Source organism: Coregonus clupeaformis, chromosome 15 (genome assembly GCF_020615455.1).
Source record: "Coregonus clupeaformis isolate EN_2021a chromosome 15, ASM2061545v1, whole genome shotgun sequence".
In the NCBI taxonomy this organism is placed as follows: Eukaryota; Metazoa; Chordata; class Actinopteri; order Salmoniformes; family Salmonidae; genus Coregonus; species Coregonus clupeaformis.
Window position 1 is genome coordinate 21,716,361 of NC_059206.1, and position 16,031 is coordinate 21,732,391.

General features: G+C 42.9%; 1 protein-coding gene across 3 annotated transcripts in view; it reads right to left on the bottom strand.

The window, feature by feature from the left end:
• The window catches only part of LOC121582259 (USP6 N-terminal-like protein), a 33,417-nt gene extending 23,844 nt beyond the window's left edge, over nt 1–9,573 (bottom strand). For 2 of the 3 annotated variants that reach the window (XM_045225053.1, XM_041897940.2), the window contains exons 1-3: nt 9,294–9,573; nt 3,952–4,025; nt 3,278–3,359 (exon numbers count right to left, since the gene is read on the bottom strand). In XM_045225053.1, the coding sequence (XP_045080988.1) occupies nt 3,278–3,359; nt 3,952–3,959 (90 nt within the window). In that variant the 5' untranslated portion in view covers nt 3,960–4,025; nt 9,294–9,573. The remainder of the gene's footprint in view (nt 1–3,277; nt 3,360–3,951; nt 4,026–9,293) is intronic. The other variant, XM_041897941.2, reaches the window with a different exon arrangement.
• Between the last annotated feature and the right edge of the window lie 6,458 nt (nt 9,574–16,031).

Here is a 16,031-nt window from a genome sequence, read left to right on the forward strand (position 1 = left end):
GCTTGTCACTTATGAACATTTTTGAACATCTTGGCATGGTTCTGTTATAATCTCCACCCGGCACAGCCAGAAGAGGACTGGCCACCCCTCATAGCCTGGTTCCTCTCTAGGTTTCTTCCTAGGTTTTGCCTTTCTAGGGAGTTTTTCCTAGCCACCGTGCTTCTACACCTGCATTACTAGCTGTTTGGGGTTTTAGGCTGGGTTTCTGTACAGCACTTCGAGATATTAGCTGATGTAAGAAGGGCTATATAAAATAAAATTGATTGATTGATTGATTGATCAGATGGCTCATTCATCACAAAATCCACTGATATTGCCAACTACTTTAATGATTTTTTCATAGGCAAGATTAGCAAATTTAGGCATGAAATGCCAGCAACATACGCCAACACTACACATCCAAGTATAACTGACCACATTTTTAATCCGTAAAGTGAGTGTGGAAGAGGGGAAAAAAAGTATTGTTGTCTATCAACAATGACAAGCCACTGGGTCTGACAACTTGGATGGAAAATTACTGGGGATAATAGCAGATGATATTGCCACTCCTATTTGGCATATCTTCAATCTAAGCCACTAGAAAGTGTGTGCCCTCAGGGCTGGAGGGAAGCAAAAGTAATTCCGCTACCCAAGAATAGTAAAGCCCACTTTACTGGCTCAAATAGCCGACCAATCAGCCTGTTGGTACACTTAGTAAACTTATAAATAAATAATTGGGACCAGATACAATGCTATTCTACAGTAAACATAATTGACAACAGACTTTCAGAACACTTATAGGGAAGGACATTCAACAAGCACAGCACATACACAAATGTCTGATGATTGGCTGAGAGAAATTGATGATCAAAAGATTGTGGGGGCTGTTTTGTTAGACTTCAGTGCGGCTATTGACATTATCAATCAGTCTGCTGCTGATAAAACGTATGTGTTATGGCTTTACACCCCCTGCTATATTGTGGATAAAGAATTACCTGTCTAACAGAACACAGAGGGTGTTCTTTAATGTTTTACTAGTCACTTTAATAATGTTTACATACATACATATGATCATTTCATATGTATATACTGTATTCTACTGTATTATAGTCAATGCCACTCTGACATTGCTCGTCCTAATATTTATATATTCTTAATTCCATTATTTTACTTTTAGATTTGTGTGTATTGTTGTGAATTGTTAGACACTACTGCACTGTTGGAGCTAGGAACACAAGCCTTTCGCTACACTCACAATAACATCTGCTAAATATGTGTATGTGACCAATACCATTTTATTTTATTTGCATTTGTTTAAGCTGTTTTCTAGTGACATTTATTTGATACATCCATAACAATGAGCTAATAATGCGCGATTTCACCTGGCTTAGAAAATGTGCTCTATCATCAGGACACTACTGTTTAGAGGAGCTAGCCAACAATACAGCTAACACAATCACTTCAAACTGAAGCTGGAAAGACTGCAAACTAGATGTTATTGTTTCGTTTTACCTGTTTTTTATTGATATTTATTTGTATATATCCATAAAAATGATGCTGATTTATGATTTAGACTGGCTGAGAAAAGCTGCCTGCCTTTCTGTCTCATCCCGACTCCTGACACGTTCATTACTATGCGACAGCTGGAGATCGAATTTGAATATTGAAACAATGTTGCAAATGTCGGAGAGACAGACAGCAAGGTTTATACAAATCTCTACTGTTGAAAACTAAATGTTAGTCTATAAGAAATGTGAGATAATGTCTAGATGCTTTTTATAGTGGAGATCAAGTTTATAAATTGCCTGGCTGGGCTGATGAGACAGTGGATTGCGCAGTCAGATGGGACAGAGTAAATAGGCATTTTAACATCATAGACTTAACTTGTGGAATAGACACTGTCTGGAATGCAGTTTTAACTAATCAGCATTCAGGATTAGACGCACCCGTTGTATAATAAGTCATAACCTTATTTGGCAAGACAACATCAAAGGGCAGCCAAGTTGTTGTCTTTGCCAAACAGAAACAGAAATGGCACCCTGACTAAGCCATCTGCACATTACAATAAACAGAACACCCATGGTGAATTGCACTAGAAACATTTTGTCTGTACTGTCACCACCTGAGGTCTGAGACAGTATGTGCTACTTCTGTTCAGAAGTCAATAATAATAATAATAATAATGCCATTTAGCAGACGCTTTTATCCAAAGCGACTTACAGTCATGTGTGCATACATTTCTACGTATGGGTGGTCCCGGGGATCGAACCCACTACCCTGGCGTTACAAGCACCATGCTCTACCAATTGAGCTACAGAAGTCAAATACCATATAGACAGTAGAATCCTACAGACAGACAGTAATCAGCTGATTTCTATTATGGTTCAGTAGCTTCGAGAGACCATGGTGTAATCGATCGATGGTCTAGCTATGGCCGTTGTCACAGGTGTTGCTAAGGCCAGACAGGGTCCCCTCTACAGATGTAGGATCTTAACATGATCACTCTAGTGCAGGATAACTTTCCTGCAATGCAGCACATTTTTTACTTGTAGTGTATTTAGGGTTAAAAAGGGCTTTTAAAGTTTGTAATTTCAACTTTGAAATATCCGACTTAGTTTTCCCTTACAATTTTTTTTATCAACCCCTACAAAAATGTCCATAAATTATAATCCACATAATAACTCACATTTCTTGTTGCTGCAGGATTATTTTCCTGCTGTAGCAAACTGGCTCAAATTAAGATCCTATATACAGTATGTACCCATGTCTTGTTGCCTGTGAGCTAAATTTAACTCTGTCTCATTCCTACTCTCTCTCTCTCTCTTGCTATTTTGAGTGTCAACTCTGTCTCATTCGCTATAGTTCTCTCTCTCGCTCTCCGTCCCTCTTGCTCTTTCCAGTGTCAGCGTGTCTGCTGACCCCAATTTGAAGAGGGGACACTGTAAGACAGATATTGCTAGGGAAATTTGGGTCGCTTGAAGTTCATGACCTCTAGTTTGTACTAAATAGACTGCATAATCTATCATTTTATAATGTATGCTTCTCTAGGTTTTATAGAATTAACAACATACAACACAGATAGGCCTACGTCATCTCTCTTACAGTATGATTGCGTTTGCCTGGCAACTGTGACTATTTTAGCTGCATATGTGTGTCTAAATCTCCTCAACATCATATCATATTATATTATATTATATTATATTATATTATAATTTTCTGTTACACAACAAACCACAAGCATGCTATTAGGCTTCTTCATCAACCCACACACACAATGCTTAGCAACACACAAACACACCGTCAGTTTCTCTTTCTTATCCCTCTTAGAGCGACAGTCACGCTTTTTAACAACACGCTCAAACAAGTATGAACTCTTCCTCCTGTGTGAACAGATGGACAACACACAGACAGAGAGGACATGTGGTACAGTCAGATGGGATAACTCCATGACATGTACTGAAGATGGAGTGCATGTTATTTAAAGTACAAACTCAGGCCAAGTGAATCAACATCTGATTATCAAGGATATGCATTACAAACTGCACTTGCTTATGTGTGGACATAACAACACCTTTGCTGTTTGGTTGACTGGTGTGGTTGATCTATTTCCTTGTTTATGGAGGTGATGGAGGTGGTGCAGTCTACCTACATAAGAAGACCAGTCTTAGACTAACATTCATGGATACATCAATGCAGGCCTGGAGCTAAATAGACCTATTGCTATGCTATGTGACTAATTTGACTGTTACTGAAACTCTGTTATGACTGAACTGATGTCTGTGAACTTTCAAACCGTCTCTAGGAGTTCTCCAAATGTAGAGGCATTTGTTGGACAGGTCAATTGGGTTATTTTGGTCATCGGTAAATGAGAAATAACTAAGGTGGAAGTGCACATGGCAATTTTTGAGCTTTAAAAACAGTTTACAGCATCCTAAAACCCTCTGAACAGTGTATTTGTTGAACGTCACCCACCGTATCATATTTCAAGATGATGTCAGCGCGTTCCTCTGCTATCAACGTCTCAATGTCTTTCTTCATGTCAATATCTGAAAAGGAAAATAAAACAGAAACGATTTCAAATCAGAGATGCTTTGGTTTGCATGGTTGTGGGCAAATGTGTCTGCAAAAATATAACAGACATGCACATCTTCATTTTACAGCATGCTAGCAAGCCAACCCTATATGTCGGTCTAACTGACTACTGGATACAAATCAGTGATGAATTAAAAAAAGCGGGTCTGTATAAAGAGGAGATTATGTTTTTGTCCATTCAGTTGGTTAATTAACAGTAATGTTGATCATAAGCCTGTAACCTTCTCCTGCCACTGTGCCTGAAGAGCTCTGACCAGCATGTGTCCACTCCTCAGCTCAGTGTTGACACAGTGTCACACTATGGCTGAATGCACTTCACATGCCTTTAGTAGTGGGATAGTTTTAAACATGGTGGGCCTCTGTGTGTGTCTATTGAGTAACATAATAAAAACAAAGTAAAAACGGCAGATTTGAATGTGTGAAAGCTAAATAGAACACGGGTTTGAGAAGCAGAGCGCTATGTGGATGTACAGTATGTTGGCAGTGTGTGAAGAGGATATCAGTGTTCTGTGGATCAGTAATATAAGCCCCCTGGGAACCAAGAGTCCTGCCAGTGTTTGGCTGACAGTACCTGCTAACCCCCACCTTCCTCCTGCCTTCCCCTCTCTCTCTGCACCCTCCTACACAGGAATCTACCTCACGCACACACAATTATGTAATGCTAATCATCCAAAAAGTATGAAGGCAATATTTTCAAGGGTCCTCAACTGTACGTTGTGTAGGCCTGTTTGAGAAGATGGATAGCCAGTGTAGGCCTACAGCAGTTTGCTTTTGATTGAGAGGTGAATATTGATTTCACGGCCCTCCAACCTGTTACAAAGCTTTCTGACCTCACTGAGTTTACCTTTTCACACATGACAGAGTGTAGCATATTTATGCCTATGCCTCTTTGGTGCTACACCCCACAAGCACAGGTTTTCACTCAATCCATCATATGAACAGACCTTATCAGTGGATCCCTCCAGTACAAGAATGTTTATACTGTACTCGCCAAAACAAAACAGCGGGATAGGCCTAATCCCAGTTAATCCACACTTTCCATGGGCTGCATCATTACCAGTGTCCTGGTTCCAGATCAGTCATAATCTGGACCACAGCAGGACACATCCACCATCTGGATCTTATCACTATCTTTGATGCCAGGATTACACAGCCAATGGTTGTTTTTTCCAACCTGACTACAAGGCATCTTCAGAACAAAGGAAATGTTTTTTTTTTTTTTTTTTATTTAACCTTTATTTAACCAGGTAAGCCAGTTGAGAACAAGTTCTCATTTACAATTGCGACCTGGCCAAGATTAGCAAAGCAGTGCGATAAAGGAAAGGAAATGTAATTCCATCACTCTGGTATCTCTTAACTGAAGTTATGTGACTGGCTTTCAACCACTGAGTGGAGACGTTTCCATAATGTTGTTTCCAACTACATGCAACATGGGCATGGCACAAGTCTAATGAAAGATAACTGTACTGTTTATGGTATTCATTTTGAGGGGGCACATATTGGACATCAATGTGTCAAGCACAGGCAGTCAGGCAAATGCAGCTAGAACAGGGTCAGAGAAAGTGTGGGGAGGCTTTTGTTCCAGCCTGGCTTCAAAACATCCAATGGAGCTAACTGTGGTCTAACCTGATGATCACAATTGTTTCAATCAGGTTTGTTCATGCTGGGCTTGAACAAAACTCTGCACACACACTGGCCAGGAGTAGCCAACTTAAAGGGGCAGTGCAGTTAAAAACGTGATTTTCCTTTTATATATTTCCATGAGGTCGAAATAACACTGAAATTGTGAAAATGATAATAATGGCCTTTTTGTGTAAGAGCTGTTTTAAAAAATGCCTGGAATTTCAGCCTGTTCAGGTGGGATGGAACTTTTGGCCCACATCATGACATCACAATGTGATCTGATTATAATAGACCAATGACTGTTCATCTGGGTAAGGGGTGAGCTTTAGACGATCCTATCAGCTAATCAGGGCTGTGTATGTAAATATCTTCACATTTGTTTCATAACGCCCACACAATCAGACTGAGTATTTCAAGGCCAAAGGATAGTCAGGGAAATAATTGATAAAAAATATATTTTGGAGTTCTTTTCATTAATATAAAACACACACAGTGATTTATTAGACATAGAGTTACAGTGGGGAAAAAAAGTATTTAGTCAGCCACCAATTGTGCAAGTTCTCCCACTTAAAAAGATGAGAGAGGCCTGTAATTTTCATCATAGGTACACGTCAACTATGACAGACAAAATGAGAAAAAAAAATCCAGAAAATCACATTGTAGGATTTTTATTGAATTTATTTGCAAATTATGGTGGAAAATAAGTATTTGGTCAATAACAAAAGTTTCTCAATACTTTGTTATATACCCTTTGTTGGCAATGACACAGGTCAAACGTTTTCTGTAAGTCTTCACAAGGTTTTCACACACTGTTGCTGGTATTTTGGCCCATTCCTCCATGCAGATCTCCTCTAGAGCAGTGATGTTTTGGGGCTGTCGCTGGGCAACACAGACTTTCAACTCCCTCCAAAGATTTTCTATGGGGTTGAGATCTGGAGACTGGCTAGGCCACTCCAGGACCTTGAAATGCTTCTTACGAAGCCACTCCTTCGTTGCCCGAGCGGTGTGTTTGGGATCATTGTCATGCCGAAAGACCCAGCCACGTTTCATCTTCAATGCCCTTGCTGATGGAAGGAGGTTTTCACTCAAAATCTCACGATACATGGCCCCATTCATTCTTTCCTTTACTTCCTGATCCCTTTGCAGAAAAACAGCCCCAAAGTATGATGTTTCCACCCCCATGCTTCACAGTAGGTATGGTGTTCTTTGGGTGTAACTCAGCATTCTTTGTCCTCCAAACACGACGAGTTGAGTTTTTACCAAAAAGTTATATTTTGGTTTCATCTGACCATATGACATTCTCCCAATCCTCTTCTGGATCATCCAAATGCACTCTAGCAAACTTCAGACGGGCCTGGACATGTACTGGCTTAAGCAGGGGGACACGTCTGCCACTGCAGGATTTGAGTCCCTGGCGGCGTAGTGTGTTACTGATGGTAGGCTTTGTTACTTTGGTCCCAGCTCTCTGCAGGTCATTCACTAGGTCCCCCCGTGTGGTTCTGGGATTTTTGCTCACCGTTCTTGTGATCATTTTGACCCCACGGGGTGAGCTCTTGCGTGGAGCCCCAGATCGAGGGAGATTATCAGTGGTCTTGTATGTCTTCCATTTCCTAATAATTGCTCCCACGGTTGATTTCTTCAAACCAAGCTGCTTACCTATTGCAGATTCAGTCTTCCCAGCCTGGTGCAGGTCTACAATTTTGTTTCTGGTGTCCTTTGACAGCTCTTTGGTCTTGGCCATAGTGGAGTTTGGAGTGTGACTGTTTGAGGTTGTGGACAGGTGTCTTTTATACTGATAACAAGTTCAAACAGGTGCCATTAATACAGGTAACGAGTGGAGGACAGAGGAGCCTCTTAAATAAGAAGTTACAGGTCTGTGAGAGCCAGAAATCTTGCTTGTTTGTAGGTGACCAAATACTTATTTTCCACCATAATTTGCAAATAAATTCATTAAAAATCCTACAATGTGATTTTCTGGATTTTTTTTCCTCAATTTGTCTGTCATAGTTGACGTGTACCTATGATGAAAATTACAGGCCTCTCTCATCTTTTTAAGTGGGAGAACTTGCACAATTGGTGGCTGACTAAAACCTTTTTTCCCCCACTGTATGATTTCAAAATACAAATTACAAAGACTACATGGATGCTTTAAGGTACCACAGACAGGACTGAATGTCTAGAATGTGGATGTAGGCTAGACCTATTTAAATAATTCAGTGAGGTAGAGGACGAAGCACATGTCTGCCAGGCAGACGGTGGTCACTCATTGGCACAAATAAAACACAGCAGGGGAGATGACTGAGACTTCGGCTGAAGTCTACACAGTACAGTACACCTGGTGCTACATGGTCAGCAGATACTGATGTCTGTCCAACCAGTAACTACAAGGAGAAAGACATTTGACCCTCCTGGCCTCCACCTTGTAGCCTAACATTTGTTTGGTTTTCTTAAATGGGCAAAAGGAAAAGTGACAACACACCCCTCCTAACCAAAGGAACAGAGGTCTCAGTTCGGGAGACATCAATACCAATATGGTAGGCTAATGATGGTCAGTAACAGCTTCACCTCTTTATCTCTGGTCTTACTTTCATAACAACAAACTCAGAAGAGGGAACACAGGCGATGGCGATCCTCGCTATTATAAAGCACTGAATGTGCTGCATACTATTCAAAGCATCTTGCAGAAACTGCCATGTGGTCAGTGGTCTGAAATTATAGCAGGCATACAGAGTTTCTGTTGGCAGGGCAGAGGCCGGAAGAGGGACCAGAGAGGGTTTAAGTAGCCGGTCGTGCCCCAACTGATTGACTTTACATCTGGCCCAGAGGAAGTTGACCCACACACACACACATGCAAAGGGAATGAGTTACAAACACATGCACAGGCACAGGAACACACGCACATGCACACACACACACACACACACATACACACACACACACACACACACACACACATTCATTACATAACTAATTGTGCATTACCACAACGATTGATAGTGCATATATAATATTGTAAAACAATAAAGATACTGTTTTCCAGAACTAAAAAAAAAAAAAAGTGTTTCTGTGTATTTCACGCTGGCCAACCTATGCAAAAATCCATCTTTTGAATCCTATCCTAAGCAGGAAATCAAGTTACTGTAGTGTTTCTGTTTATAACCATATTCGCCATGCTACAGAGAAAAGCTACATTGATATCAAGGGGATTTTGCCGGTTGTGGATAAAATGTAATGACATTCATTGCTTATAATTCTATGAATAGGGTGCGAAATAGACTATTCTGAAAAAGAAGATTAAGGCAAACCTTCCATCATTAATTGGGCAAATTACAAGAAAATATTAACTATAACTAAACCTATAATTTATTTGCTATATGATCATTATGTCAGAGCATAACTGTAAGGTTGTGGAGACGCAAAAATGTAGCCTATAGCAAAAGCAATACAGGCAACGCACAAAAGGCTAAACACGACCGCACGAGCGAGTGTTGTGGCATTCATCAGCATTTTCATAGCCTATAATGTAGCGTTATACCAGCAGGGGAATTCTACACGAATGGCGAGACAACAATAAAGGAAATAGATCGATTATTATTTACCTTTTATCGTGGATCTCTCTCTGCGCTATCCGTGCAGTATAAATATTATAATTCCCTCTTCTCATTCTTCCGTCGCTCCTGAAATTTTAGATCCACAGGAGCTGTCACCCAAATCGCGGAATCACAACAATAGCCGCGACGTCAACAGTCTGTCCATACAACAGTGGGTCCATACTAGAGCACACGGGCTACCTACATCTAACGGAATAGTGGTACATTTGTCACTAAACAGTCTGTGGTGCACTGAGCAGGCGCAGCAGCGTGGCATGCGTGACAGAAATATGTACGCTGTATGATGACGACTTAAAGATACAGTCCTCCTGCATTACAGTCCTATTTTGTTTCTACGGTCCGACTCACCTCATTTACACTACAGTGGTGGCTGATGTGAAGTATATTATGTGCTTTTGGCGCCCTCTAATGGCTGTGCTGCTGCTTTACACCAGCCAAGGTGTAGTATTGTACTCTGAGCCCTCTAGCAAGTTCTTCAGGGCTACAAAATAAATCAAATATTACATTTGTGTTAATAAAGACTATAACCATACACCCAGAGTATTTATTAGCATCATCGATCAGTGATTGCAATATACCTTGTATTTTAGGCCATGGCATGATATGGCATGATATTCAGCCACCTGAGTACAAAATAAGCAAGTGAGAATAGTTTTCAAAATATTTTTAATTAAAAAAAAAAAATTATTTCACCTTTATTTAACCAGGTAAGCCAGTTGAGAACAAGTTCTCATTTACAACTGCGACCTGGCCAAGATAAAGCATAGTAGTGCGATAAAAACAACAACACAGAGTTACATATGGGGTAAAAAAACATAAAGTAAAAAAAAATACAACAGAAAATATATATACAGTGTGTGCAAATGTAGCAAGTTATGGAGGTAAGGCAATAAATAGGCTATAGTGCAAAATAATTACAATTAGTATTAACACTGGAATGGTAGATGTGCTCAATCCTTCTCCCTCCAATCTCCTGATTCTGCCTCCTCAACCCTCCTCTCCTCCCTTTCTGCATCCTTTGACTCTCTGTGTCCCCTATCCTCCCGGCCGGCTCGGTCCTCCCCTCCAGCTCCGTGGCTTGATGACTCATTGCGAGCTCACAGAACAGAGCTCCGGGCAGCGGAGCGGAAATGGAAGAAAACTAAACTCCCTGCCGACCTGGCATCTTTTCACTCCCTCCTCTCTACATTTTCTTCATCTGTTTCTGCTGCTAAGGCCACCTTCTACCACTCTAAATTCCAAGCATCTGCCTCTAACCCTAGGAAGCTCTTTGCCACATTTTCCTCCCTCCTGAATCCTCCTCCCCCCCCCCTCTCTCTCTGTGGATGACTTCGTCAACCACTTTGAAAAGAAGGTTGACGACATCCGATCCTCGTTTGTTAAGTCTAATAACACTGCTGGTCCTGCTCACACTGCCCTACCCTATGCTTTGACTTCTTTCTCCCCTCTCTCTCCAGATAAAATCCTGCGACTTGTGACTGCAGGCCGCCCAACAACCTGCCCGCTTGACCCCATCCCCTCCTCCCTTCTCCAGACCATCTCCGGTGACCTTCTCCCCTACCTCACCTCGCTGATCAACTCATCCTTGACCGCTGGCCATGTCCCTTCCGTCTTCAAGAGAGCGAGAGTTGCTCCCCTTCTCAAAAAACCAACACTCGACCCCACTGATGTCAACAACTACAGACCAGTATCCCTTCTTTCTTTTCTTTCCAAAACTATTGAGCGTGCCGTCTTTAGCCAACTCTCTTGCTATCTCTCTCAGAATGACCTTCTTGATCCAAACCAATCAGGTTTCAGGACTGGTCATTCAACTGAGACTGCTCTTCTCTGTGTCACGGAGACTCTCCGCACTGCTAAAGCTAACTCTCTCTCCTCTGCTCTTGTCCTTCTAGACCTGTCTGCTGCCTTTGATACTGTGAACCATCAGATCCTCCTCTCCACCCTCTCCGAGATGGGCATCTCCGGCGCGGCTCACTCCTGGATTGCGTCCTACCTGACCGGTCGCTCCTACCAAGTGGCGTGGCGGGAAGCTGTCTCCGCACCACGTGCTCTCACCACTGGTGTCCCCCAGGGATCGGTTCTGGGCCCTCTCCTTTTCTCCCTATACACCAAGTCACTTGGCTCTGTCATATCCTCACATGGTCTCTCCTATCATTGCTACGCTGACGATACACAACTAATCTTCTCCTTTCCCCCTTCTGATAACCAGGTGGCGAATCGCATCTCTGCATGTCTGGCAGACATATCAGTATGGATGACGGATCACCACCTCAAGCTGAACCCTGGCAAGACGGAGCTGCTCTTCCTCCCGGGGAAGGACTGCCCGTTCCATGATCTCGCCATCACGGTTGACAACTCCGCTGTGTCCTCCTCCCAGAGTGCGAAGAGCCTAGGCGTGACCCTGGACAACACCCTGTCGTTCTCCGCCAACATCAAGGCGGTGACCCGCTCCTGCAGGTTCATGCTCTACAACATTCGGAGAGTGCGACCCTGCCTTACACAGGAAGCGGCGCAGGTCCTGGTCCAGGCACTTGTCATCTCCCGTCTGGACTACTGCAACTCGCTGTTGGCTGGGCTCCCTGCCTGTGCCATTAAACCCCTACAACTCATCCAGAATGCCGCAGCCCGTCTGGTGTTCAACCTTCCCAAGTTCTCTCACGTCACCCCCCCTCCTCCGCACACTCCACTGGCTTCCAGTTGAAGCTCGCATCCGCTACAAGACCATGGTGCTTGCCTATGGAGCAGTGAGGGGAACGGCACCTCTGTACCTTCAGGCTCTGATCAGTCCCTACACCCAAACGAGGACATTGCGTTCATCCACCTCTGGCCTGCTGGCTCCCTTCCTCTGCGGAAGCATAGCTCCCGCTCAGCCCAGTCAAAACTGTTCGCTGCTCTGGCACCCCAATGGTGGAACAAGCTCCCTCACGACGCCAGGACAGCGGAGTCACTCACCACCTTCCGGAGACATTTGAAACCCCACCTCTTTAAGGAATACCTGGGATAGGATAAAGTATTCCTTCTAACCCCCCCAAATTGTAAAGTGGTTATCCCACTGGCTATAGGGTGAACGCACCAATTTGTGAGTCGCTCTGGCTAAGAGCGTCTGCTAAATGACGTTAATGTGCCCCTGAGCAAGGCACTTAACCCTAATTGCTCCTGTAAGTCGCTCTGGTTAAGAGCGTCTGCTAAATGACTAAAATGTAATGTAAATGTAAGATTATGTGCAAATAGAGATACTGGGGTGCAAAAGAGCAAAATAAATAACAATATAGGGATGAGGTAGTTGGGTGGGCTAATTTCAGATGGGCTGTGTACAGGTGCAGTGATCGGTAAGGTGCTCTGACAACTGATGCTTAAAGTTAGTGAGGGAGATAAGAGTCTCCAGCTTCAGAGATTTTTGCAATTCGTTCCAGTCATTGGCAGCAGAGAACTGGAAGGAATGGCGGCCAAAGGAGGTGTTGGCTTTGGGAATGACCAGTGAGATATACCTGCTGGAGCGCAGACTACGGGTGGGTGCTGCTATGGTGACCAATGAGCTAAGATAAGGCGGGGATTTGCCTAGCAGTGATTTATAGATGGCCTGGAGCCAGTGGGTTTGACGACGAACATGTAGTGAGGACCAGCCAACAAGAGCGTACAGGTCACAGTGGTGGGTAGTGTATGGGGCTTTGGAGACAAAACGGATGGCACTGTGATAGACTACATCCAATTTGCTGAGTAGAGTGTTGGAGGCTATTTTGTAAATGACATCGCCGAAGTCAAGGATCGGTAGGATAGTCAGTTTTACGAGGGCATGTTTGGCAGCATGAGTAAAGGAGGCTTTGTTGCGAAATAGGAAGCCGATTCTAGATTTAACTTTGGATTGGAGATTCTTAATGTGAGTCTGGAAGGAGAGTTTACAGTCTAACCAGACACCTAGGTATTTGTAGTTGTCCACATACTCTAGGTCAGACCCGTCGAGAGTGGTGATTCTAGTCGGGTGGGCGGGTGCCAGCAGCGTTCGATTGAAGAGCATGCATTTAGTTTTACTAGTGTTTAAGAGCAGTTGGAGGCTACTGAAGGAGTGTTGTATGGCATTGAAGCTCGTTTGGAGGTTTGTTAACACAGTGTCCAATGAAGGGCCAGATGTATACAAAATGGTGTCGTCTGCGTAGAGGTGGATCTGAGAGTCACCAGCAGCAAGAGCGATATAAAATCAAACATAAAAAACAAGTGATTATCATTGTACACATTGCAGTGGTACTATATAAGAATGCTCATGCTAACTGGGCTGTAGCATTTATTCAGATTGATAAATGTAGTTTATTACTACACTGAACAGAAATATAAACACAACATGTAAAGTGTTGGTCCCATGTTTCATGAGCTGAAATAAAAGATCCCAGAAATTTTCCATACGAACAGAAAGCTTATTTCTCTCAAATTTTGTGCCCACATTTGTTTACATTCCTGTTAGTGAGCTTTTCTCCTTTCCCAAGATAATCCATCCACCTGACAGGTGTGGCATATCAAGAAGCTGATTAAACAGCATGATAATTACACAGGTGCACCTTGTGCTGGGGACAATAAAAAGCCACTCTAAAATGTGCAGTTTTGTCACATAACACAATGCCACAGATATCTCAAGTTGAGGGAGTGTGCAATAGGCATGCTGAATGCAGGAATGCCCACCAGAGCTGTTGCCAAAGAACTGAATGCTCTACCATAAGCCGCCTCCAACGTCGTTTTAGAGAAATTGACAGTACGCCTCACAACCGCAGACCACATGTATGGCGTCGTGTGGGCGAGCGGTTTGCTGATGTCAACATTTACATTTTAGTCATTTAGCAGACGCTCTTATCCAGAGCGACTTACAGTTAGTGAGTGCATACATTTTTTCATACTGGCCCCCCGTGGGAAACGAACCCACAACCCTGGCGTTGCAAGCGCCATGCTCTACCAACTGAGCTACATGGGGCCATATGGTGGCGGTGGGGTTATGTTATGGGCAGGCATAAGCTTCGGACTACGAACACAATTGCATTCTATTGTTGACAATTTGAATGCACAGAGATACCGTGATGAGATCCTGAGGTTCATTGTCATGCCATTCATCCACCACCATCACCTCATGTTTCAGTGTGATAATGCACGGCCCCATGTCGCAAGTATCTGTACACAATTCCTGGAAGCTGAAAATGTCCCAGTACTTCCATGACCTGCATACTCACCAGACATGACACCCATTGAGCATGTTTGGGATGCTCTGGATCGACGTGTACGACAGCGTGTTCCAGTTCCCGCCAATATCCAGCAACTTCGCACAGCCATTGAAAAGGAGTGACACAACATTCCACAGGCCAAAATCAACAGCTTGATGAACTCTATGCAAAGGAGATGTGTTGCGCTGCATGAAGCAAATGGTGGTCACACCAGATACTGACTGGTTTTCTGATCCACGCACTTACCTTTTTTTAAAGGTATCTGTGCTGCCATCTTGTTAGAAGGTAACAGATGTATTTTATTATAGTGATTAAGAGTGACTTTCATTGTGTTCCATGGTGTTTAGCGCCCCCTAGTGGAGCTTTCTGGTACTTAGAATTATGTACGAAAACCCGGAAGTAAAGTTGTTATTATGCACGCGACAAGCAGCTAGAAACAACGTTACTGTACAGTTCTTTCAGTGCAACTATTTATTGTTACGCTTCAGCCTCGGAAAATATTTGTTTGTAAGTTCAATTCAAGCATATTACAAGTGATGATAATATCGTTATTGACAGAATTGCTTACTTATCAAAGTTAATTGGTTACATTTACTCACGCAAATTGCATTGACTTTCATGGATGCCGTTAGCTGTATTAGTTTGCTCGTGCGTCATGTAAAAGAAGTGTAAAACATACTATAGTTTGTTACTGTTTCTAGTGTAATATGCTTTGTTATTGTACAGAGGTGTTTGTACATTATTAGAGTAATGAAAGGAGTTGGCTAGTTGTTACTCATAGAGTAATTATCTATTTGGTTTGTCGTCATGCCAGATATATGGAAACTTGGCACTTGCTTTGTATTTATGCAACTTCAACTTGAAATGTATAATGTACAGCTACAGTATGTCAATGTGAATTGAATACTAAAGTATATTATTTTCTGTATTTGCAGTTTCACAACATAAACGTTTTCAATACATTCGTTCAAGAAAAGTCACGCCTTGGAAGTTTTATTGACGACTCAGTTGTTAGCTATCTGTCTAGTTTTGCACGGGAACGCAACTCAAGGGCAGAATAGTGAAAAAACATCATCACGGCGGGCTCAAGCACAAGAATAATCGCACGTGGTGGTTATGATTCTACGTTCATTAGCCAACAAAGCCTCTGATCCTAGGGATGACCAGCAGTCTACGATGCAGCAACCAGAGGCAAGTGTTCGACAGAAAGAGGAAGAGGAGCGAGTAAGAGAGATGGAGGAGCCTCTTCAGCACATTGAGACCAAGTCTCAGTCAACAAGATCAAGGTCATCAAAACAGTCAAGCAGATCCTCAACGGCGAGTTATGCAGCCATCAAAGCACGTGCCAAGGCGGACGCAGCGCGTGCTAGAGTCTCCTATGCTGAAAAGGAAGCTTCTATGATGAAACAAAAAGCGGAACTGGATGCAAGTTTATATGTTCTCCAAGTTGAGAGAACAGCTGCTGCTGCGTTGGCTGAAGCTGTAGCCTTTGAAGAAGCTGTAGAGTCTGAACGCAGAGATCTCC